The 26,998-nt window shown below is 43.3% G+C and overlaps 1 protein-coding gene across 4 annotated transcripts in view; it reads left to right on the top strand.

The window, feature by feature from the left end:
* Positions 1–4,757: 4,757 nt before the first annotated feature.
* The window catches only part of LOC139563281 (nuclear factor of activated T-cells, cytoplasmic 3-like), an 81,002-nt gene continuing 58,761 nt past the window's right edge, over positions 4,758–26,998 (top strand). For 3 of the 4 annotated variants that reach the window (XR_011672523.1, XM_071381828.1, XM_071381827.1), the window contains exons 1-2: positions 4,758–5,220; positions 22,630–23,806. Coding sequence is in view for 3 of the 4 variants with exons in the window: in XM_071381828.1 (XP_071237929.1) it covers positions 5,130–5,220; positions 22,630–23,806 (1,268 nt within the window). In the remaining variant the exon portion in view is untranslated. Of the gene's footprint in view, positions 5,221–10,318; positions 10,965–22,629; positions 23,807–26,998 lie in introns of those variants that run through there. The other variant, XM_071381829.1, reaches the window with a different exon arrangement.

Genomic DNA, 26,998 nt, shown 5'->3' with positions numbered 1-26,998 from the left:
TGATCTCTGTGGTTCAGTAATTACTGATCTGTCACCAGTATTGATCCCTCACCAGGCACAGTTCCCATGCTCTGAATGAACCGGTTGTCTGATTGATTTTCTGAAGCGTCAGAACATCACACATACGCTGCCAGTAATAGGGTGTCTGACTGTGTCACGTGTTGACTGTTGGTTCAAGCATTGGGCAACACCCTGACATTGCTATGCAACACAGTACTGGGTAAAAAGAGGAAAAATAGAAGAGCTTTGACAGTATTAGAGAGAACTACGGGAAAGAAGTGAGCAGTGAGGAGAGGCGAATAATGTTGGGTCTTGATTGATTTTGTTGTTGTTCTTTCAGTTAACAGTGGAGGGCAGTCTACATCAAGGATGAAAACCAGTAAGTCAAACCCGTAAACCACAAAACCTGTCGTATGCTCCACTCAATGTCTATCCTGTGTATGCATTTTACACTCTTCTTCAGAATTTTTGTACCAATTTCTCAGCCAATTTTTCCAGTATACTTTTGCATTTTTTCATAGTTAAATAAAGGTTAAATTTAAATGTAAAACAATTATGAATAGGCTACATGGTGTCTACATGTAGCTATTTTCACTTAGGTGTTCAATCAAAATGCTTTTTACTGTTATACTCAGTTCAGTTATGTACCAATATGAAATAGATACATTCCTGCCATTTGCTTTCTTTTGGTTCTGTATTTTAATACAAACAAGTAGGCCTAAAGAAAATCCTTTAGAATTCAGATAAAATACATCTGAAATAATCCTGTCTTCTCCGATATTTAGAAAGTTAGAAATAAGCCTCATTCCTCAAGTGAGGAATTCAGACAGATTGTTTTGCAATATAATAATAACAGTCAATATTCAACCCATATTATGGCTCATGTCAGTCAACGTGATGCATTGAAGTTGTGCAGTCTGTGTACTATGCTGTGCAGAAGCACAAGCCTCAATCCTTGAAAGAGAGCGTCACATACCTCTCTCACACATAGGACAAGTGAGGGGGTAGAGGGTTTATTTTTTCCCTCACAACTTTCTTTACGAGAACTTAATATCGTTAACCACATCCACACCCTCCCACACAATTTGTGTACACTGTGTTCTTTATCTTCTCCCTTTAAAGGTCATCTGAGAAGATAAGAGGCACACAGGTAACCTGAATTAAGCAGCAACCAGTAGTGGGTCTGGAGACATGCTCTTACAGCAGTAGTGTTATAATGCCTTGGGGTCATGACGATCATATACATTACATACCCATGCATTCTGCATTGTACTTATACAGATGTCAATAAAACAAATAATAACCTACCATACAAAAGAGAATGCATACAAATCCTACTGAGTCATTGTTTACAGTGTTAGACATGTTGTGAGGTAGGCAAGAGCTAAATCTGTTATTTACTTTTTAAATCTTATAAAAATATTTTTTGAATATGGTTTATTAAAACTGAACTTTCAAAATAACTTTTGTGAAATAACATCAGGGAACTTCAAGGTTAGTAAATTATGTTATTTCTCTATTTTGGTCACATAACACCCTTGTCCTATATGAATCCAATCATTTTCCCATAATATCAATATTGCAGCTATAAAATGCAGTGATTAGTTTGTTGCCTAATGTACCAAAAGAGAGGGTTATGCTTCAACACTGAATTGTCTTTTGAATTAAACTGTAATTTCTAAATTAACTCAACCATGCACTGTCAAGGTAACATACCTTTAGCAGTTTTATCAGTATGATCTCAAACTAGTATATTTTGTAATCTATTTCAATTTCGCCAGCTGATGGCATACAGTGAATGTCAATGAGGTTTACATGTAGTGAGTGCTTTTGCTTGGAAATTTAGACCACACGAAATGTGATATTTTTTCCGCATTGCTTTTGTGAACTTCAGCGTCTGTACGCCCACATGTGTCAAACAAAAACATTCTCTTGTTTTTTTCTTATCTTTGCTGTGTCCGTTATCTTTCACGAATATTCAATAAGAGGATTCTGTGTATGCAAGTGTTCTGTCCAGACAGCTGCAGAAAAGTTCATATTTTTCTATATAGGCCTATATCACTACTGGAATATATTCCCCTATACAGTACTCCACAAATATGAACAATGTCCAAGAAGAGTTATCAATGAATGATTTATGTCGGTTCTATAAAGTCATATTCATGTACTTAATGTATTATTGAGGAGAAATGAGCGTAAATGACATTTCCCTTTGATTTCTGTTGATGTATAACTCCTGTGTGCATATGTCATATAGAGTCAGACATCGGCACTTTAAGGTTTCCATTGTTGAACGATGTAATCCAGTATGAGGGGACATTCAACTATCCTCTATGATATTATTGGACCTCTCTGGTGTTATTGAACCTCTCTGGTGTTATGGACCTCCATGGTTTGATCAAACTTCTCTGGTGTGATTAAACCTCTCTGATGTTATTAAACCTCTGATGTAATGGAACTTCTCTGGTGCTTTTTATCGATTGAGCAATTCATTTTTATGATGTAGAAATTAATATTCTAACTAATGTAGCTATGTATTGCACCATGAGGTGCAATGATGTTAGGAGAATGTCCCTGTTTTACATATTTATATTGCTGTATCTTTAACCAATAACCAGCAACTTTTATTGTTGCTTTTCCAGTACGACAATCAAAGCTACAACAGTACAGAGGCTTATAGAGAAGGTCCTAAGTGTTGATCCAGTATAGCTTTGCATAAGTAGATGGCTGGGTCACAGAGGGGAAATCTTGATACTATCAGGAGGAACAACTCTCTGAGCAGCTGGGTTTATTTCTTATTTATTCTACCATCAGATTTACCCTGCAATAATTCCCAGTAGCTCTTCTTAGTTTTAGCAGTTGAATCTCAGTAGTGCGAGGCTCTATCTGAGCTAAAGTTATTGCACTATTTTTGATCGGTACATTGCACTCTTGAATTAATATATATATATATATTTGTATTTATAATGTGACCCTCAACTTTCATTCAATGTTATCATGTTTAAGCATACTGTAACGAACGTAAGGAAACAGGCAGGGAGCAGGTCTCGAACCCTCGACCTTCTAGCCCGAGGTCCGGCGCGCTATCGACCTATCGACTGTGCCGCAAAAGCATGCTCGTGCGGCAGAGTCGATTTCCACCCTTATAAACACAGGGTCATTACAATACATTCAGTTAAAGTTTAAAAAAAAATGTTATATATATATATATATATTTAAGTGTGTACTATAAGAGAAAGCCCTGGAGAACAGGTAGGCATAGTAACAAGGACAGAGATCATTAGAACGGCACTGTAACTTCAGTATATCTCTATTATGCGTGGGAATAATTTGAAACAGATTTCCAAAATTAAAATCCCGTGGAGCTGATTTGCTAGTGTTTTTACAGTCTTTTATGTCCAACATTTATAAACATGGCCCGCCAGTTGCGGAACCCTGCCCTATAGACTATACGGATAGTTTTTCTGGCCTGGGCAGATCTAGTAAACCTTTTAACCCTTTCGTGTTGAGCAGATTTCAAAATCACTTTAATTGTATCACTGCCAACCATTCTGTGCATCATTAGATTAAACCAAATTATAGCCAACCTTCAACCCTTCTCTCTTAACTATATTGTAACTATATTTTCATGGCGACAGTCCATCACTGATTGGGCCGTAATAACACGATGCACATTTGACCTCTAGATCCCTCAGTCACCAACATATATGTGATCATATAAAATGTAAGCAAGGTTTGAAATGTTTTAGTCAAATGGTATATCTGTTTGGGCTTCTTGCGGTCAATTTGCAGTCTACAAATTATTTGTAATTATGTTCCGGCCCCCTGACCATCTGCTCAAGAAAAAATCGTCCCGAGGCTGAATCTAGTTGATGATCCCTGCTTTAGGGTATAGGATATACCGTGCTTCTACACCTGCATTGCTTGCTGTTTGGGGTTTTAGGCTGGGTTTTTGTACAGCACTTCGAGATATTAGCTGATGTACGAAGGGCTATATAAAATAAATAAACTTGATAAAATAAACTTGATATACTGAACTAATCACATAAGCAATGCATTCCAGGAAAGTGTGATGGCCTACTTAGTATAAGGACAGATTTAAATACTAATGCATATGTCACAGACTTCATCATCGACATGCAGAACTATTGCATAGACCTTGGGGCAGGCCGTCTGTTGAATTCCTATAGCCCGAAAGGCAACGTGAACACAGAACCTTTAGTTCATTGGAGCCAGCATGGTCCGTTTAAACTGTAATTGTGTCTGGCAGAGATGTAGGCCAATAGTATATGAGAGCCTGCATACATTCAAAATATGGATTGAGACATTATAAATGAAAATGTGTGATGATCTCAGATTAAGTGTCAATTCATTCTGATTAAATCCGAGTAAGACAACAGTGCTGTACATCTGGATAACTTTATTATACGCTATAATAAGCTTCATGTTGAGGCAATGAGCTTCAATATGAGATTTAACTACATATCCCAGGAGCTCTTGCCAGCCTTATCCGTGTTTGTGCGTGTGTGTGTGTGAGATAAATGTTTACTGTTAATTTCTGATTGTTTATTTAACTTTTGTTTATTATATATTTCACTTGCTTTGGCAATGTAAACATACTGTATGTTTCCCATGCCAATAAAGCCCTCTGAATTGAATTGAGAGGCAGAGAGTGCCAGCGCTCTGTTGTGTACCCGGGTTTGCCGACGTCACTACTGGAACTGCCCTGTCACGCGCAGTTAGTAAAAGTTGGGATAGAAGGCGCTCCAGTGAGAGGAGTCAGTTTCACCGACAACCTTGTCTGTCTTGTTGACACCAAACAGCGATAAATCAATTTAACGTTCGCAAGGACAAAAGAGTAGACTCGCTGTAGGACAATCAAAAGTTTAACGAGCATTTTATTACCAAACGTCGCCGGGGAGGAAGAATAATTTTTGGATTTCTAATCAAGGAAGAAAAACTAGTTAACGCCGCTCGCGGGTCGATTGCTCGCTACAATTTTGATTTGCTAAATTAAACAAGTTTTGTTGTTTCAGTTAACGTTAGTTCTGTAAATGTTGTGACATTTAAAATAGTATTTTGCATTAGCCGTCGTTCGTGTGACGGGTGAACCCGAGCTGTCAACCCCGATGACTACTGCAAATTGCACTGGTAATGAGGAGCTGGACTTCAGGCTGATCTTCGGAGAGGACGGCCAACAGCAGTCGCTAGGCCCCGCAGGTTAGAATTGTATCCTTGCCGCGAATACCCAGTAAACTTCTCTTGACGTAGAAGAGTGCACAGATGCGATTACATTGCAAACAACAAGAACATTGCAGAAGGGGCATTGGTTGCAACAGATTAGCTAATGTGAACAAGCTAGGGAATGTTCTGGTAGCAGAAAGTAGAATAAGTAGGCTAAACATCAACATTAGTCTTTTCTATTTTTGTATGTGCAGTTTCACAATGACTTTTCCACAGTTAAAATATGGGGTTTTAGGAACATGAGCCTAAACAGCAAACAAGCGCGCGACAGCAGCTGTCAAATAGCGGTGTCCTCATGCTAACTAGCTAATAACCACCAAAAGTTGCAAAACTGTACTAAATAATGTATAAATAATATATTTAAATACTGCAGCACATGCTGAAATGTGTATGTGGCTCCTAGCATAAATAATAATGTAGCTAGCTAGAAATGTATTTCAAAAGACTAGCTTGGCAGCTGAGTAGGTAAGATAGCTAGCTCACGAGAGGACACAGCTGTCAGTTATTCAGACACCTATAGCTTAACAAGAATGCAGTATGCCTTGCCTATCAGCTCTACTTGTTTCAAACATTCGCTCCAATCAATCCATTTTATTATCGATTATGCTTCAGAAAACGAATTGAATAGGTTTGAAACCGCAATGCCATGAACTTGGCAGCATTGGGAACGTATTGTAAGACACTTTACCACTTTACCATTCACAACTCTTCCATTTGTAATCTAACTTGTTCGTAACGTTAGTGGTCATGCAATCGATGTTGTTGATCATAATACTGAAAATAACTTAAAAAGTACAACAATTAGACATAAATAGCAATATAGTGAATGTAATAACATAGTTATTAGTATTACAAGCAAGCACATATTCTCTATTTTTCTGCTTAGTTATTCTAAATGACCTTCTCAGAAATTAAGAGGTTATTACATTAAGTAATATTACTCCCTTTAACTATTTATTTGTAATGCAGATAAATGTGTAAGGTGTATGTTTAAATTAGAGTATTTGGTACGTTGACTATGCAGCTTGACAAAACACCATTACAACAATAAACAACACAATAAATTAAACTTAATTAATAAAGAAACTGCATATTTTCCAGTATACAAGACACCTCACAACCTAGTATAAACAAGTTTTTTTTGCATAATTTCTTTGGATAATTTCTTTAGCCAATAAGTCCAAACACATCCACCCTGCTGCCATTTCAATCATCTCTACAGTTTGTGCCCAGTTTGCCGGCCACAGTGGCCCAATACAGTATTTGACTCTCACAGATAGAGGTGTGAGAGAGATGTGTGTGTGTGAGAAGGTGGGGGTTCATATCAGAATCTCAGTGTGACCAGGTGTGCAGAGAAAGAACCAGATCTGTGGAAGTCTGGTGATGCATCATGCCACAATATTCTATTTGTGTTTGGTTTGTGTATTTTGGACGGTTGTTTTGGAAACAAGACTAGACAAGGGGCTTAACTATTCTGAGACAAGAGAAGACAAGCAAGCTGCCATTCATTCATTCATAACCACAGATCTAGGAGTTCCCTGCTATTTCAAAAGCATCTGTCTTTCACGTAGCTAGAATGCATGCTTGGATTCTGTGAAACTAAAAGAAGCACAACTGTTTTAATTCAAACCCTAAATTCAGTGTAGGGCGACTGCAACTTACATGTTATCTTGAAAGCTTGATTACCAGTTTTGATTAAATAGGGCCAATATCTGCAGAGTTAGACAGAGTTAAGCCTAGCTCTGCCCTTTTCATGAAGCTCTGGTAAAACTACGAATCCAAGGCTTGGCTAGTCCTTTCTCCTCCGCAATCAATTTTTCCCTAGATTATAAATAAGTCTAATTTGGAGACGAGTAGGGAAAAGTGAAAAAAGTGCTTTTGGAATAAGTCAAGGAATCAAAACGCCACTGTGCAAGTGGTTTTAATCTGGTTGGACTGTGTCCCTTGGCCCATATGGCTAGTGCCTGTTCACATTAATAACTGGAGTGTAACGCAGAGACACAGAACCAGAGTAACGGTGAGTTGAACGGTATGGCTCCAAGTTGAATTGCTCTCTTTCTCTTTCTCCTTCCTCCTCAGCCCTAGCCTCACTCACACAAGTCAGGGCTCGCTAGAACAACCTGGAACACTGCTAGTAAGCTTTCAGTCTGACCTACTCTACCGCAGTAGGTCTTATCTCTGTGTATAAACGTGTGATTAAGAAGACTGCACTGTGTCACACTTGGTCTCTTTCTCACTCCCTCACTCACTCACTCACTCACTCACTCACTCCTTCCTTCCTCATCAGCCCTAGCCTCTCTCTCTCCCTCTCTCTCCTTCCTCCTCAGCCCTAGCCTCTCTCTCTCCTTCCTCCTCAGCCCTAGCCTCTCTCTTTCTTTCTCTATTTCTCCTTCCTTCTCAGCCCTAGTCTCTCTCTCTCTCTCTCTCTCTCTCCTTCCTCCTCAGTCCTAGCCTCTCTCTCTCTCTCTCTCTCTCTCTCTCTCTCTCTCTCTCTCTCTCTCTCTCTCTCTCTCTCTCTCTCTCTCCTTCCTCCTCCGCCCTAGCCTCTCTCTTTCTCTCTCTCTCGTTCTCTCTCTCGCTTTCCTCCTCAACCCTAGCCTCTCTTTCTTTCTCTCTCTCTCCTTCCTCCTCAGCCCTAGCCTCTCTCTCTCCTTCCTTCTCAGCCCTACCTCACTCACACACGTCAGGGCTCTCTAGAACAACCTGGAGCACCTCTATTTCCTACATTTGTATTTATTTAGTTTCTTGAACTGTGCTGTTATGACTGTTCATCACAGAGGATCGTAATGTTAACAGCAATTATGTGATTGTATTTATTTAGTTTCTTGAACTGTGCTGTTATGACTGTTCATCACAGAGGATCGTAATGTTAACAGCAATTATGTGGTTATTAATAAAGTAACTATGAACCCAGAGAAATAGCCCAGCAGATTTCCATCCTCTCAAATAGAACAGTACCTTAGTTACAGGTAGTGACAGACATGTTATTCTCAGTCACTCTCTGAATCCCGTCAGTAAGGTATGTAGTACCCAGCTGTTTGTTTACATAGCCTAATTGAATAGTGAAGGTTAGTGTAAGAACCATTGAGAAAAAACACATGAGCCTATGTAGTCTAGACCCACCCCATTTCTTAACTTTTCAGTCTGACCTACTCTACCGCAGTAGGTCTTACCACTGTGTATAAACGTGTGATTAAGAAGACTGCACTGTGCCAAGCTTGGACTTTATCTTCAAAGGCTTTATTTGCATCGGAAACGTGTTTACATTGCCAAAGCACGTGAAATGAACAAACCTGAGAAGACACAAAACAACATCAACAAAAAACTATTCGAATTTAACAGTAAATATTGCAATCAAAAAGGTTTAAAATATAACATTTGTTATATTATCAGCTATGTACAGTGTTTTAGCAATGTGCCAAAAGTTGTAGTACGAATAGTAGGGGAAGATAGATAAATATTATTGGTATATCCACTGGTTGCCCTTTGATCAATGGCAATGGGCTACACATCTTGCCGAAGAGATTGCAAACTGAGGTATTTTGTCTAACAGATATGGGAATTTATCAATGTTTGATATGTTTTGAAATTCTTTGTCAGTGTGATCTGTGGGAAATATGTATCTCTAATGTAGTCATACATTTAGCAGGAGGTTAGGAAGTGCAGCTCAGTTTCCACCTCATTTTGTGGGCAGTGTGCACATAGCCTGTCTTCTCTTGAGAGCCAGGTCTGCTTATGGCAGCCTCTCTCAATAGCAAGGCTTTGCTCACTGAGTCTGTACATAGTCAAGGATGTTCTTAATTTGGGGTCAGTCAAAGTGGTCAGGTATTCTGACTCTGTGTACTCTCTGTATAGGGCCAGATAGCATTCCAATTTGCTCTGTTTTTTGGTTGAGTCTTTCCAGTGTGTTAAATGGTTATCTTTTTGCTTTCTCGTCATTTTGTTGGGTCTAATTATGTTGCTATCCTAGAGAAGAGTCCCCTCAGCCAGCTGGTACTGGGGCTCTGTTCACAAACAGACTCCACAGAGCCCCAGAACCAGCTGGCTGAGGGGACTCTTCTCTAGGTTAATCTCTCTGTAGGTGAGGGCTTTGTCTCTTTCTCTCTCTCTCTTGTGATTTGTTGTTCAGGAAGTGATGCATTCCAGTGAGTGCTGTAGTAAAAGGCATTAGCCTAACTCAGTCAATGCTGAAGGGTTTTCCCCCACTACTGTAGGCCTACAACGGTGTTGAATGGAAGAGGGAAAAACATGGACTAATAAGTCCTTCAAATGGAATAACAATTTGACAGAATGTTCAACTCTACTGCCAGGATTAGGCCTAGGCTGTAGTCTAAAGTAGCAACCTGTCATTTTGACAAGGTTATTCATTTAAAGGGTAAGGGCGTATTCACTTCTCACTGAAACTCGAGAGTAGTGGGGATAAACTATAGATATACTGTAATATTGTCCTTTTTTCCCTTATGATATTTAAGAAACAAACTGTTACTCTTTTTCTACCCCTACATGGTAGCTCGTGTGCTCGTGTGCTATTGAGCGAGGCTGTGTACAGTGAAAAGTGAAGATGTAACACCAAACCTTTTAGGAGCCTTTTGACCCTGTCTGCCTTCTCATCCTTCCCAACTGTCATGGCCGTATGACACAAAAGGCGTCATAGACAAGGTGGCTGGAGGTAAGTAAGTGAGGGCCCATTTGGGTGGCAGTCTAGAGGTGGTGTCAGTGAGGGCCCATTGGGTGGCAGTCTAGTGGTGGTGGGAGTGAGGGCCCTATTGAGTGGCAGTTTAGTGGTGGTGGGAGTGAGGGCCCTATTGAGTGGCAGTCTAGTGGTGGTGGGAGTGAGGGCCCCATTGAGTGGCAGTTTAGTGGTGGTGGGAGTGAGGGCCCTATTGAGTGGCAGTTTAGTGGTGGTGGGAGTGAGGGCCCTATTGAGTGGCAGTCTACAGTGCCCAGACATGCCATGTGGGCTTTAAATTGCAGTGCAATGACAGAGGAGGAGTGGGCAGCTCCTCCCCCCTGTTGTTAAGGGGAACTCTGGGTCTGTCATCATCGTACCACCTCAGAGCTGTGCAAGCCTCAACAAGGACCATGCATGCTTCCTCTCTTTCTTATTTTCTCTTCTTCTTCCCTTCTCGCTTCTCTCCCTTCTCACCCACGAAGGATATGGGAGACCACCAGTTATTTCAATCTAAGAGAGAGCCTGAACCAGACGAATGAAATCTCCAGATGCTGGCAATCTTGGCGTAAACTAACTGTAATCAGGTTTGATTTGGCGTAAGCTAGTACATCGGTTGACATGTTGGTATGTTGTAGAGTGGAATTTGTACAGAGTTTGATGTTGTAATGTAGTAGTATTGCGTCATAGCTGAAACCCAGTGAAGAAATCAACTAAGTGACAGTCCGTAATTTTTTTGGAGGAGATCTGTTGTTCTTGACTTCTAGTTTGTTCTTGTGCTTGCCCCAGCTTCATCTGTCTGGACTTCTGGCTCTGTCTGTCTCAGTCGTGGGAAAGACTGAAATTACATCGCTCTCATGGTGGACTATTTTGGGCTCTCAGAGAGAGTGATAGAGGGCAGCAGGCGGCAGGTTTCAGACAGCTCTGTTAGATCAGGAGTCCCCCAGCAGCAGGCAGGTCTGAAGCTGTCCAGTCCACAGAGCAACATCGCTTCACCGTTACCGTTTAACGGGTGCTAGGAGCGGAAGAATGTTGTGCGCGATGTCAACAGGTGAGTGACTGTATGTCCGACTCCCAGACTCTGGCCAGCTGTGTGTGTTGTGGGGGTGTAACCGGCTCAGATGAGGGACTGGGTCTGTGTTGCAGGACCCTTATCAAGTGTGTCTGGCAGACTAACAATGTATCAAGTTATAAATTACAAAGCATTATTTCTCTAATTTGTGGAGTTTTCCTTTGTGAAAAATTAGTCACATTCAGGCCTATAACCAAGTTTAAACTGAGTGGTGAAGACTTAAAGCTGCAATCTGTAACTTTTTGGGCGACCTGACCCAATTTGCATAGAAATATGTGTTTTTGAGCTGTAGTTCTCATTGACAGCAAGTCTAAGAAGCGGTAGATCTGTTCTATGTGCGCTATGTTTATGCTTCTCCTTCTTAAGTTTCTTTTTTTGTGTATTTCACTTTCAGTTTTGTACACCAACTTCAAACAGCTGAAAATACAATATTTTTGGTTATGGAAAATACATTTCACAGAGATTTAGATAGTACAATGATTCTCTACACTATACTGGCTTATTTTGTCTCATAAACTGAAATTAGGCGAACTATGAGAACTTTAGCAACCAGGAAATGGCAGAGCAATTTCTGCATAGTGCACCTTTAAACATACTATGACCACTAACACTACAGTCTCAGCTGTTGTGTATTGTACTCTATGCAGGACTTCACATGTTTAGAGTACATTAGGTATTTTGGGCATACTGTAGCCTGTCTCTGTTCAGTGGAGCACACAGCTTAGAGTGAGAGGGTTTAACAGTTTGGTTGCCAGCAGTGAACCCTGGTTGGATTCGTTAACACTGAGGATATGTGGGCTAGTTGGCCAGGTGGGTGCCCCAACCCCCTAACCCTCCAGAGTGGACAGTGTGGAGCTGAGCTGAGGGGGTCTGGCCGGGAGGAGCCCTGGTCTGGAGTGATGAGAGAGACGTTTGTTTCCCAGGGCGAGGCACGAGCAGCTATGTGTGGCATCTGTCTACTTTAAATTTAGTGTAACTGAAGCTGCATTTAAACTTGGTCTCGTTTTTGCTTTCTTGAGTAAGGCAGCTCCAAAATACAGGTGTTTCAGCCTAGCTCAGTGCTTTCTTTGGTGGTGGGGCAGCCAGCGGAACATATACGGAGCGTAGGGGTTGGTAATGTTCTCTAGTTGCGCCGTGATTGGCTCAGTGTTCTGTCACTCATGGGGACACTAGGTCACCGCCAAATCTAAGGGTAGAGCTTGAAAATTCAAGCTCCTTGGGTACTGCCATTAAGTTACATTAGAAGTGCCCATCCAAGAAGGCTCAAGGTCATTGGCCACAGATAAAATTACATCAAGTCACGTTATATCTACAGCAGCTTTGATTGGACTGTCAAAATCATACTTAAAAAAATCTTAGCTAGCAGTCATCATCATGAGTCAAGTCAACAATCTACTGGCAAATCCTTTTTAATCCTTGTCATATGAAGATAAAGCAACCACTAGCCTGCTCTTCAGTGGAGTGGGTGTGTGGTCTGGGTGTAAGGGTCTCTTTTTACAAGATTAAAAGGATAAATATTCAACCATTGGCCATGGTGTCAATCCAGCATGACTTCTGTCGCGCTCAAAACAACTGGGAAATCAGAACTGGGAAATCTGTTTTCAGTGAGTTCAAGACAACTGTGAGCTCTGAGAAACGAGGTCCAACTGGGAAAATAGGTTTTGAACGGTCATCCAACTCGGAATTGAATGTCCGGAACTCGGGCCTCTTTCTAGAGCTCTAACCTGAAGATCACTGACGTCATCATGATTCAACCTTGTTTTTTTCAGAGTTCCCATAAATCCAGAGAATGCCAACTTTGATGACAAAGTTTGATTGCAATTTTCCCATGAAGGACCACCGAAGTTAACTAAAAAAACATTATGAAAGTTTTGTTTTTCACAAAATGTGGGAAAGTTTGGGTTTGTGAACAATTTATGACCTTTCAACTTATTTTGATATGGTTTGATGTCGGTAGCCTGTTGATGAGTAACACTTTGTGATTGGTTGGGGAAAACCATGCTATTTAGGCCTACATTTCAGTGGAGGTAATTTGCGTAACATGATGATGCAAGTGTTCTACAACTGTCTGTGTAGTGTCTAGTGGAGAGGGGGGCTTTGGTAATTAAATAGAAATAGCCTTGACGAAGCTAATGTGAAATATAAATGTCAGTTTGTCTATCTACCCTCTGGCATTTAACATGGCCTTGTGAGTGTGCAGAGAAAGATCTCGGTGAGTGTGCAAGGGTTCCCATCCACTTCACAAGCCCCCAGACAGAGGCAGCACGGCCATATCTCCACCCAGGGACACTGCACTTCCTTCTTACGGTCCCGAAGGTCCACCTCTTCCTTCTCCACTCCATGGTTGCACAATTTACTCTAAGAGCCAGCAGCTTACTGCTGCTGTTACAGTTGTGTAATTAACCTGAGAGGAGGGACATCATCACTAGGGACTGTGACTGGGGAGGAGAGGGGAGTGGAGGAGAAGGATGTTACATACATTATTATGATGATATTACATATTATATTCCTATTATACTGTATGATAAATAATACATATTATGATATGAGTCTGTTAAATGTTGTCTCAGCCCAGAGACCCTAAGGGATGCTGAGTTAGTGAAGGACTCCTAATGCAGTAGGCCTTCGTCTTCATCTACTCAGGTCCACCTTCAAGTTGTTTTCCAACTGACTGTGTGTTGAGTTTTATTTATAGGAGACAAACAAATATTGTAGTTGAAATTCAATGTGATTACTTAGCACTAAGAGGTGTGTGCACACATTCTGGGGCCACCCCATCCTTTCACTGTATTTTGGCAGTTAGATCATATACCTATTTAGTTCAGTCTCTGCTCTTTACCAGACTCACAGTTTACAAATGTCAATGCAGATTTCTGTCATGTACACAGTCACAGTTTTACTCTCACTCCCACACAGTATTTCTCTGCTCTGTCTCCCTTGCTTTCACTCCTCCCTCTCCCTAGCTCTCCCCCTGTCTTTCCCCCCTCCCCCCTCTCTTTCTCTGGATCAGGCGCATGCACAGTCAGCGCGGACAGGCATATTGTTTAAATGTCACCCTGGCTAGGTTGTGCTGTGAGCAGAGCAGTAGCCACTGATGTTATCTATCTGCCCTGGGTTATTGCAGGCTGTTGGGCTGTGTTATCGTCACTACTGCAAAGGACAATCATCTAATGTACTGGAGCTAGGGGTCACCGCTCATACTGCCTGACCACTGTTAACCAATGGATGCAGCCTGGGTAGTTTGACAGTCAGTGACCAGCCACGGTTGACTGTATGAAGCCTATTGGTACATAGGCAACTGGATAAATATATGTGATCTGAAAAATAGAAGTACCCAAGCCTATATAAAAAATGTAACATAACATTTCTGCAAAAGGGAATTCCCTGTCTTATGGGACTTATATTAACTGATTAAATAAGTAAACTAAAATGAGTTTAAATGCTATAGTAGGCTATATGAATAGCCTTTGTCTGTGAACCTATTGCACTGGGGGCTTTTTAATTCAGGTGGCCACTAGGCCACTCTCTCAATGTTTATCCTTTAATGTTATCATTAAGCATGAGATGCTTTATTTATCTAACAAACATGTGTTAGCGTTGGCTAAGCCAGCCGTCAGGTTCATTGAGCCTCGACGGGGCCGGATGTACTATTTCAGACCGTCAGTGCGGTCAAAAGTATGGTCTAGTAATAATAACATCAAAGTCCCGCCAGTGCTAAGCTACTATCCTGTCAAATCATCTATCAAATAAATGGTAGATTAGACCTACCTAGAGCTGTACTGCACAAGTTATGATCATCACTAAATGGAGCAGCAGCCTAGCGGTTAGAGCTTTAGGCCAGTAGCCAAAAGGTCGCTGGTTTGAGTAAAATCTGTCGCTCTGTCGATGTGCTCTCAAGCTGTACTAATATGGCTGACCCTGTAAAACAACACATTTCACTGCACCTATCCGTTCTATGTGACAATAAAACATCTTTAAAACAAAATATTTAGCTATTTTCTATTTCTATATAACTCCTTTGCTCTTTTTGTCTCTGTCTCTCTACCCCTTCTCTCTTTCCCTCTCCCTCTCTCACACATGTAGCCGACCTACAGAGTTCAACAGGAGGTTTGAGGCATCCCCACTCCTCCCCCTCTCTAGTCAGCTTTGAGGGCCACAGGTGTAGGCCAGGCCAGCCCTACTAACACTAATATACAGTACAGTATGCTTTCCGTGTGCGTCACAGCCTCTGTTTTAGAAATGGGGGCAGGTGGCCAGTCAGTCAGTCAGCCAGACAGGCAGGCAGCTCAGTTGTTGGATAGGCAGAACAGAAAGGAAGTAATTAAATGTGTTGTTCAGGGAGTCACTATTGTCTGATAATGATGATGCATCAAATCCAAGGCATTATTTGACCAAAATCCAAACCATTGAATAATGGTTATAATTGTGTAACGATGTGTAATTGAGCTATTACAGACGGTAATAGTTATACAATTGCATCATTAAAAAGCTGCTGCAAAATGTTGAGGGTAGATAGACGGTCTTTTACTACAGTAAGTAACAGAAATGATGAGCTAGAAATGGACTGTTCTTTATGTTATTTCAGAGGTGGTTGGATGGCTAATAGTACTCAATGCAAGTCCTGCTTCAGTCAATGAGTCCCCCACTGTTCCAGCCCCTGGCTCTGTGTTAGTCAGCAGCTCTTGAGGAGAGTAGAAAGGAGAGCCAGGCCCTGCACAAAGCCCAGTGTGCAGGGGGTCTAAACAGAGACGTGTGTCTAATCAACCTGCCTGGATACACAAAGGGAATCCAGGGTTAGGTTACTACTGTTACCTCCAGGCCTCGCACACACTGACTGAGCCCTGTGTGGCGCAGGTGGCTCTGGAGGACAGGTAGAGTGCACGCACACTACCATTCAAAAGTTTAGGGTCACTTAGAAATGTCCTTGATTTTGAAAGAAAAGTTTTTAAAAAATTGTCCATTTAAAATAACATCAAATTGATCAGAAATACAGTTTATACATTGTTAATGTTGTAAATGACTATTGTAGCTGGAAACTGATTTTATGGAATATATACATATGCGTACAGAGGCCCATTATCAGCAACCATCACTCCTGTGTTCCAATGGCACGTTGTTAGCTAATCGAAGTTTATCATGAAAAATCAGCCTTTTCCAGCTACAATAGTCATTTACAACATTACCAATGTCTACACTGTATTTCTGATCAATTTGATGTTATTTTAATGGACAAAAATGTTGCTTTTCTTTCAAAAACAAGGATATTTCTAAGTGACACCAAACCTTTGAATGGTACTGTATGTACGCACTAACGCACGCATGAGTGCACGCACACACAGCACCGGTGTAGCAGCACAGAGAAAAAGGGTAAATGAAAGAACAGTTCATGGTGATGAATTTGTCACGCGAGAGAGAGGTAGAGTGAGTCAACAAGAGAGTGGTAGATCCCCTTACTATAACCGGAGGCTGTTTCTTAGGACAAGATGTGTGTCAGTAATAATGACCGGATGACCCTGACCCACTCCAGGGCAGGGTAGACCATGAGGAGAGCCTGTACCGGGGAAGGAGAGGAGAAGAGGCGTGGGCGGCCAGACCAGTGAGAATCCCCAGGCCTCCAGAGAGAAGGTGATGTCTGAGGCAGGTTGAGACCCCTCGGAGGCCTCTTAGCTGAGGCTGCCCGTCAGGTTGCCTGGGGATGGTGGACAATGCAACATGGATGACCCTGGGGTGTGTCACGGAGAAGCCTATCCTACATCACCTATAGCAAAACTTCTCTTTAACTCCACTGCCAGGCGATTTCCAGCTATTATTAGCTTAGGAACAGCAAAGCCTCTTAGGGCTCTTTATTTAACCAGATCGGCAGTCTGATGTTGGGGCACTTTTTAGTTGTGTATGACGCAATCCTCTTGCAGCCTCTCAGGAGTGGAGAAGAGAGGAGAGGAGCAGGGGCCTCAGGCCAGGCCAGACCAGGAGTAGAGTAAAGCAGCTGTGCTTTCTATTCATTGTCTGGTTAGATTATGAGATGTTCAGATGAGATAAAGGAGAGTTTAACTCATCTGACCTCATCTCTTACCAGGAACTTTTCCAGAGGACTGACTCATATCTCGTATGAGGCTCTGTCAATGTCATAAATCATAGATCCATTAATTCAACCTTTGAGCATGTGGGTTGGTGTGTGTGTGGGTGCATACGTGCGTGGGCCGGAGTGTGTGTGTGTGTGAGGGAATTTTAATTATAGTTTGTTGATATAATGGTTCTAAAACAGGGACAGGAGGGTTGTTGTCATGTTGACCAGCTTTCTTAGACCTGTCTGATCCACATGCATCCCCGACTACCTTCTCCCCCTCTCCTCCTCCGTCCCCCTCTTCTCCTCCTTCCCGCTCTCCTCCTTCGTCCCCCTGTCCTCCTCTCCTCCTCCTTCCCCCTCTCCCCCTCTCCTCCTCCGTCCCCCTCTCCTCCTCCTTCCCCCTCTCCTCCTACGTCCCCCTCTCCTCCTCCGTCCCCCTCTTCTCCTCCTGAGAGCAGGTGGTGGGGGTCTGACACCCCCAGGGGAGCCCCCCTCACCAGGTATTCAGTGGCAGTCCAGTGGGCTAATCTGGTCTCAGAGAGGGGTGTGAGCACCCCGTCCACACCCGCTCCACTCCTCCCTCCCCCATGTCTATCCCCTGCCTCCCCCCAGAAGCCCCCCCCCATTCTGTATTTTTCTCTCAACCCTCCCCCTCTCTGTCTGTAAACCTTTTTCCCCTTCCCTCCTCCCCCAGAAGACCATCCAGTGAGATGAAACCGTGGCATTAACAGGAGGGTTTCAGATCAGTCATCTGAGGAGGCTGGCAGAGCTTGTGGAGCAAGAGGGTTTCCACATCATAAAACATACACCTAATGAGCTCTTAGACTGGTCATGCAGAGCATTTAGACACACTTTCACTCACATACAGACTGTAGCCTATATGCTGTATACAGTACAGTTAGACTTCACAGGCCTTTCCAATGCCATGTGGAAGTAGGACAATGATGAGACTTTTGACAATAGCTATGTTTCCATCAGGTTGGCGACCGATTTCATGCGAATATTCTAAGATCCACATTTTCCCACCAGAGATATTTCCATCAAATTGACTTGTTGTGAGTAAAAGGCTGTGAGTGATGATGTAGTGCAAATAAAAATAACTTTTGAGATTAAATTCTCATGTACCGAATGGGTTTCCATCGCATTTTCAACTCTACTGATGGTTTTATCACAAAAAATGTTGCTTTTTGTAGCGAAAGTGCCCCAGGGATTCTGTTAGGAAAATGTGGTGCTGGATATTTGACCGGCGACATTTTAATTTACCATGCAAATTTGTAACCTGATTAGGGCGTCCACCCACGGTGCTCAGAATGACAGAAATCACATTTAGAATATGGTCATTCATATTAACAGAACAATGATGTGGTCCTTCTTAACAAATTCTGATGTTCACTTTGAACATGTTAGAATAACATTTACTTTTCCACAGCCAACAAGACGAGTAACAAACAGCAAAATCACTAGCCAATGTCAATCTACTATAGTAGAAAAGTTTAGTCTACATATTCTATTGGTCAGCTTGTGGAGAAAGAAATAGCCTGTTCCTAACAGACTCTGGGACAGTTGTGGGACGATAGATCCCACATTCATACAACCAGTATGCTACATAAATACAACAACATTCAAATGCAATGAGTCTGATGCAACAGATCAGAACATTTATCTTAAAATGTTAATAAACTATTATTTCTTCACATTATAAGTGCAGCCATGCGCACAAGGCAGTAGGCTACACGTGAATGTTCATTTCATAATGCAATCAGCAGGAAAACACCACTGTCAAAAGGGCACTTCACATGTGAACAGTTTCATGTGACAGAGATGAACATATCTGTTAGAAATGTAGATAGAGTGGGAAGGGCCCTATCTGTCGGTTATTGTGGTCCATTATTCTTGATAGAATAAAACAAAGAGCCCTTCATAAGAACCAGAAGATCTTTAATGTCCCACTGCTGGGCAAATTGGATTGAGATCAGATGGCTTCACTGCTTCCTTTGTTAATTAACTCATGTGTTGTGTCTGACTCTGTTCTAGCTGTATCTCTGTCAGTGGTCACAGACAAGACAGGGAGATGACCATTTCTGTCTGTCTCTCTCTGTCTCTGTCTTGTCTCTCATCATTGAGTGAGTGATGTTAATGAACTGAGCTGGCAGCCTGCAGTGTGGTAGGGTTGAGTATTAATTGATGGCTGGCCATGCTACATCAATCATTTAGAACAGCATTTCAATGAGGGGGAGATGTACATTTACAACACAACAGGTGGCTCACACATACATACACACATACACACACACACACACACACATACAACACAGTCAGCAGATAGTTTTTTCTCTCTTTCCAGCAGGCTCTTGGAAACAGAGAATATTCAATAGATCTTTAATAACTGAGGTGTATTTGTGGACCCGCTCTTGTTAATTAATATGCAATTGAAAATGCCTGCCTTGAAAGTAACCCCTTCTTAATATGTATGCATTTGGCAATGAATATTGGCTTCTTTGCACTTTAAATACCCAGGCAAATGTATTTTGAGTGCTTACTTCTGGCTAGTGTAAACTGAATCGTTTTCCACTTTCAATTTTTACCTCCCAATGGATTTCTTTAATGCAATGTGATTCACAAAGTATTGGCCTTTACAGGTTTGTCTAACTCAATTTCTACCATTGACAATTTATTGAATTGGCTACATTTATTGAATTGACTACATTTATTGAATTGACTACATTTATTGAATTGCGTGGGAAACTACCAGGACTGTCCAATCCTGTGCCTTTTGAAGGGTGTTGTCACGATACCAGTATTTAGATTTTGATACCAAAACCAGTTTACTATAACAATACTTGATACCATCTCAATACCAAAACCAGTTTACTATCACAATACTTGATACCATCTCAATACCAAAACGACACCAAGGGGAAAAAGAAGGCGTATTAGCCAAAGTCACAGAATGGCACTTGATGTTATTACATTTTTGAACGAATGCATTAATGAGTCAGTTATACAATCATACAATCAATTTGGCTTTGGTAAAAAAAATAACTAACTACATGACAACATAATGGTAATAATTTATTTGAATGGAAAATCTCTAGTCTATTGATAAACTGGGTAATCAAGATTTATCCTAGGCCTATTTACAATACAGGTGAAATCATATTCATTAGGATGTGTGCATGCCTTTAGTTATTGAGCTTGTTTTGACTGATTTCATGGAACTGCAGATACAAAAACAATCTGTTTCCCTTCCATTTGGGACTTATTTTTTTGTACTGATCAACAAAATGTGCATAGAAGAAGCAATCTCTTCTTTGATAAGTCTGTGCTGTCTCTTTAAGACTAATGACGTCATACACACACAGAGAGAGAGAGAGAGACAAATGCTCGAGCAAAAAATTATCTTGACTGGGAGAAACTGAGGCGGGGGAGATTAAGTGAATAAATAAAGTTTTTGCTGACAATAAGCTTTGAAATCAGCAATATTTTGCGTTATGGTTTGTATACTGCATGTAATCACAAACAAAGTACTAGGGTAGTGAATTGATGTTAGCTTCAGCTGTAAGCTAGCAAGGAAAGTTTGCCTACAAAACTGGAAGTTAACGGTAACGTTATCTTCTTGCATTGTAAAGTGTTGTATTATGTAGCTCTTGGACATTGTTTAGCGAACAGTAATCAACATTTCTACATGCCGTTTAAGCGTGTTAACTTCTGTGCAGCGCAAGTAGTGATGCAGCCCAGACTCCCAGTGAGTTCCTCAGGACAGGCTAGTCTAGAGCTAGTCTAGTGCTAGTCTAGAGGCAGCGTACTCTTGTGCTATAAGGGGACTGCCCTGATAGACTTGATCCTCTCTCAATCAGTAGACGCCGTGAGAAACATTTGACAGAAGTACCAAAAGTAATACTAATTCTCGTACCAAATCGTTTTTCAGCTTCTAGTATCGGAAAAGTACAAACGTTTCAGTATACCGTGCCACACTACTTTTTATTTTTATTTTTTTAACTTGACTAGAAAGTAACGGAACAACACAAAGTAAATGTGTGTGTTTTTCCAGATGCTATGGAGAGCTAGGCCTACAGTGTATGACTATCCAGCCCGATAGCAGTGCTTTAGTTAGTGTATCCTCCCACATACTGTACGCCATGTCTTTGTTAGTGTGTTGTCTTGTCCTTCCTCTGAGGGCTCGGGGGGAGGGTCGAGGCGGCACAGTGCAGCAGGCTGTTGACCCGCTCTGTTGTCCTCCTCCACACACACACCACCGCATACATTCCGTCTATCCCTCCGTCAGTCAGATGCTGTCTCCCTCTGTCGTCACAGGATACAGCAGTCTTGTGACACTGACAGGCAGGCAGGGCCAGTGCGAAGCAGCTATGAATAGACTGCTGTGAGGGAGTGAGTGAGTGTGGGAGAGAGAGAATTGAGTAGGCTGCTCCTCTCCTAAAATGTCCCTTTTTACAGTCTGAATCTGATATTTCCATTCATCTTTAGCTTTAGAAGACTGTGGTTTCCTAAATGTGTTGACGCACAGGATTTGTGTCTCTTCTCAAGGTCCTTTCAAAGTGTTTTGTTTTGAAGAACAAGCTTTTTTGCGGAAAGTGTTTTGTAATCGAACAATAATTTCAAACCCCCCATTGCCTATGACATGAACTGGTGGTGTAAATATCATGATTATGTGCACCTTTGGTTAGGTTATTTGTACTTTACAGGAGAGCACAGCACAACTATGTTAAGTGATTTACACTACTGCTGCAACAGTAGTTCAAAGTGAACTGTATTTTCAAAAAGTTACATAGTTTCAATATTGCAAATTCTCTTCATCTTTGTACTAAGTCCTAATATTGAACAGAACTATCGAATAGAACGTGACATGCGGTCCAGGGGAGTGTAGTGACGCTGTCCTGTGTTCGTGTCCCAGTTAGGTCCAGCCAGTTTATCAATAACTACAAATAGAGTGGTGTTGGTGTACAATAGGTTGTTGTCTGTGAGCCACCTATCCTTTGTGTGTGTGTGCGTGCGTGCCTGTCTTTGTGCCTGTGTGTGGCCAGACCATCACTGAGGCAGGGCCGATGTGTATTATTAGAGTGCTGGTGCTGCCGTGATGACAGGAGAGAGCATGCACCGTTGTGTGAATTTGTTTCCTGAGGAGCGATGCTCATCGGTTATCCCTCTTGGACCCATGCCCGTTTTCTTTCTGCCCGTCTAAACACACACACACACACACACACACACACACACACACACACACACACACACACACACACACACACACACACACACACACACACACACACACACACACACACACACCTCTCTCCCTGACTAAAGGTGTTAGTCAGGGAGATAGTGGAGCTGTTTGCCTGGGTCTTTCCTTATCACTCCCCTGGCGGTGCAGTGGCTCAGATCTCACAGGAATAGGGGTAAAAGTAATGTTCTGTTGAAATAAATTCAGTTCAAAGGCATTGCCAGATCACAAGTATTAGCATCCTCCTCATATAATACAAATAGGTATTGTATGGCCCATAGAGCGGTTATTGTGATGGTGACTTATGGTTCTTTTTTTCTCCATCATTCCCTCTTCAGGTCTGGAGCCTGACGACAATACGTCGTTCTACATCCTCAATGTGGGCCAGCAGTCCGTGGTCAACAACCAGTCTATGGGCCAGTCACGCAATGGCAGCATGCAGTCTCACTCCCACTCCCAAGTCATCAGCTCCTCCCCCCATCAGCGCCTGCAGTCCCACAAGGTGTACGACCCCAACTATGAGGTCCAGGACAATGTCAATAAAAACAAATCCAGCCCTGCAGGTGGGGGTGGGGGGCCTCCCAAAGCCTTTGAGTGTCCTAGCATCCAGATCACGTCTATCTCCCCCAGCTGTCAGCAGGAGATGGACGCTAACGAGGACAATCTTAGAGGTAATGATGGGGACTACCACCATGGGGACCGGCCCCTGTCCAGGGACCACCTGTACCTGCCCTTAGACCACTCATACCGGGACTCAACTCTCAGCCCGTCCCCCTGCAGCTCCCTGTCCTCCAGGAGCTGGTTCTCAGACGCCTCGTCCTGCGAGTCCTTCTCCCACGTGTACGATGACGTGGACTCTGAGCTGAACGAAGCGGCCGCAAGGTTTACCCTGGGGTCTCCCCGCACCTCCCCTGGCTGCTCCCCTCACCCTGGGGTCCTGGAGGAGGGTCTGTGGGCTGGGCATCAGCACCACCACCCTGCCTTTCACCACTCCCACTCCTCCCATTCCCTGTCCCCCCGAGTCTCCCCCTGCCACTCCCCACGCACCTCCGTCACCGACGAGAACTGGCTGAGCCCCCGGCCGCCGTCCCGCCCCTCCTCACGCCCCACCTCACCTTGCGGGAAGAGACGCCACTCCAGCGCAGACATCTGCTACCCGGTGGGCTCCGTGTCCCCACACCACTCCCCGATCCCCACCCCCGAGCCGTCCCCAAGGGGCAGCGTGACAGAGGACACCTGGATAGGAAGCCCCTCCATGGGCATGTTTCAGTGCTGCCCTTCCGAGGCAGACGTCCCCTCCAAGACTAGGAAGACTTCCCAGGACCGGACATGCTCCATGGGGGGGAAGGGGGACCTGGGCCTGGACGACTCTGGGAACGGGTCCCCACTCATGGACTCTCCCTCGGAAGACACCCTGCACTCCCTGAAGAAGGACGGGCCAGGGGAACAGTTTCTCTCAGTGCCCTCACATTTCACATGGAACAAACCCAAACCAGGACACACACCCATCTTCAGGTATGTCACTTCCTGTACCTGCCCTCTCAATCACAGATAGAGTTGGAAAATTCCACAAACTTTCCCAGAAATGTTGGTTGGAGAATTCCCAGAATCAGGAGGGAATAAGCAGGGAGGGAATCCTCCAACCAGGATATCTGAATAACCAAGGGAGATATTTTGCAACACTAATCACAACTCATCTTTAGCTTTAGTCAGCATTTAGAATGAATACACACTCATCAGAGTCATTAGTGTTACTAGGTCAAGGTAGAGTACATGAAAGGTACAGATAGGAACCTTTATGGGACCTTTATAGGATTAGTGATAAATGAACAAAATGTTCAGTAGCCTGTTTGATCCCGATAAGAGCATTAAGACACTGTTCGTTCCAGTATTTTATGAAGGAAGATTCTTACATTTAATCAAGTTTAATAGCAATAGATTACAGTTCACTCCTGGTTATGCAATGTCTTGGACAGTTGGGCAAGCATTCCTCAAATTTGAGCTTGCAGTCGGATATCCAGTGCTCCGGAGTTACAATTATGTAGCCTAATTGAATTGGAACAGGGGAACTACCCTGCACTTAGTCTGCACCTATCAGGGGTGCACTAGTATAATATTCTGTAGGTTATACCGGTATAACTGTGTCTGTAGGTTTGACTCCAATGCGCTCAAATTTTAGGTCACTTCTTTAGACCCACATGGGCTGAAACATTTAATGAGCCACAGAGACATGATGGCGCTGTCTGAAGTAGCACAACAGTGTAACATAAGGTTGTTGGTGCCTCTCTCTCTCTCTCTCTCTCTCTCACACACTTTTCTTTGATAAAAGTCTGTGCTGTCTCTTTAAGACCCATGACGTCATTCTCACACACACACACACACACACACACACACACACACACACACACACACACACACACACACACACACACACACACACACACACACACACACACACACACACACACACACTCTTACTTACTTACTTACTTTTTATCTGGAAATCGGCGTAACCAGAAGCTCTTGATCGTCGTGACGCACTGACTTCTATCAGAAAGAGCGGGTTAAAGTTTCCCTTCTCTGCTCTCCCAATGTGTGCAGCAGATGAAGTCTCAGCCTTGTTTGTCTGCTCTGGCCCCTAGCGCTATAAATCAGCACAGGTCACATATGGCTGAGGGGCCACACCACCACCATCTAACCCAGCCTTCCTGAAACACTACAGTCTGGCTGCCCATTCAGAGACACCTTCCAGAAAGGGGTCAACACTGTACCTTGTTATAGTGGTCTAATGCCCTGCTACAAGAGTACATTCATATCTAGGATAAACCACTATTTATAAAATGATTAGGTCTTTAGGACTAGAGTAGGCTTCCACTGTTGGATGTAGTGAGTGCTGTGACTGTGGGGTGATCTCTCCTGTCTGCTGTAGAAGAAGGTCCTGGAAGTGTCTCCGCTAGGGTTGTCACCATGATACCAGTATCGCGATACTCAGAAGTATTGTGGCAAGAAAACCAAAAATGAAGCTGACATAATTTCTTATGACATAACAGTCCTATAGTAGAAAATAAAACCTTTTTGTAAACAACCATATTTTTTTTACCAAGGAAAATGTGGTATCGTAGTATCGCCACACTGGTATCGTGACAACCCTAGTCTCCAGTCAGAGAAGCTGTGTCTGGGAGGTGTTCTGCTGAACAGATGGTCCTGGCGTCTGTCTGCTGGGTGGCTGTCAGTGTTCAGTGGCTGGTGGTGGAGGAAACAGAGGCATGGCATGGGGCGGGGGGCTCCGAGTCTGAGCCTCAGACAGACTGGGGGTGGAGGAAACAGAGGCATGGCATGGGGCGGAGGGCTCCGAGTCTGAGCCTCAGACAGACTGGGGGTGGAGGAAACAGAGGCATGGCATGGGGCGGAGGGCTCCGAGTCTGAGCCTCAGACAGACTGGGGGTGGAGGAAACAGAGGCATGGCATGGGGCGGGGGGCTCCGAGTCTGAGCCTCAGACAGACTGGGGGTGGAGGAAACAGAGGCATGGCATGGGGCGGAGGGCTCCGAGTCTGAGCCTCAGACAGACTGGGGGTGGAGGAAACAGAGGCATGGCATGGGGCGGAGGGCTCCGAGTCTGAGCCTCAGACAGACTGGGGGTGGAGGAAACAGAGGCATGGCATGGGGCGGGGGGCTCAGACCTAACCATAGACATACATATTCACATACCGGTATTCAGGTTGATATGACATTTAGTGGGGCTAAGAAAGGCTTTATGGCTCAGCACACGCATACTCAGGCTGACTGGATCTCGTTCATGCAAATTAGAAATAAGTGCACTCAGGCTATCCGGATGGCCAAAGTTAGTTACTTTAAGGAGCAGTTCTCTCGGTTAAAGACTTGGAGAATAAACCCTCCTCACAGCTGCCCATGTCCCTTAATGTTGATGATGTGGTTGTTACAGACAAGGCGCACATGGCTGAGCTCTTTAATCACCACTTAAGTCAGGATTCCTATTTGACTCAGCCATGCCTCCTTGCCCATCCAACATTTCCTCATCTCCCACCTCTTCTAATGCGACTAGCCCCGATGCTCCTCCCTCTTTCCCCTGCCCCGCTACAAAGTTTCTCCCTGCAGGCGGACACGGAGTCTGAGGTGCTATAGGAGCTCCTTAAACTGGACCCCAAAAAACCATCTGGGTCCGATGGTTTAGACCCTTTCTTCTTTAAGGTTGCTGCCCCTATCATCACCAAGCCTATCTCTGACCTTTTTAACATGTCTCTCCTTTCTGGGGAGGTTCTCATTGCTTGGAAGGCAGCCACGGTGTGTCTTTTATTTAAAGGGGGAGATCAAGCTGATCCTAACTGTTATAGGCCAATTTCTATTTTGCCCTGTTTATCAAAAGTGTTGGAAAAACCTGTCAATAATCAACTGACTGGCTTTCTTGATGTCTATAGTATTCTCTCTGGTATGCAATCTGGTTTCCGCTCAGGTTATGGATGTGTCACTGCAACCTTAAAGGTCCTCAATGATGTCACCATTGCCTTTGATTCTAAGCAATGCTGTGCTGCTATTTTTATTGTCTTGGCCAAAGCTTTTGATACTGTAGTCCATTCCATTCTTGTGGGCCGGCTAAGGAGTATTGGTGTCCCTGAGGGTCTTTGTCCTGGTTTGCTAACCAGCTCTCTCAAAGAGTGCAGTATATAAAGTCAGAAAATATGCTGTCT

Source organism: Salvelinus alpinus, chromosome 33, assembly GCF_045679555.1.
Source record: "Salvelinus alpinus chromosome 33, SLU_Salpinus.1, whole genome shotgun sequence".
NCBI lineage: Eukaryota > Metazoa > Chordata > Actinopteri > Salmoniformes > Salmonidae > Salvelinus > Salvelinus alpinus.
The sequence above is the reverse complement of the archived record's forward strand: the minus strand, read 5'-3'. Positions and strand labels throughout refer to the sequence as shown.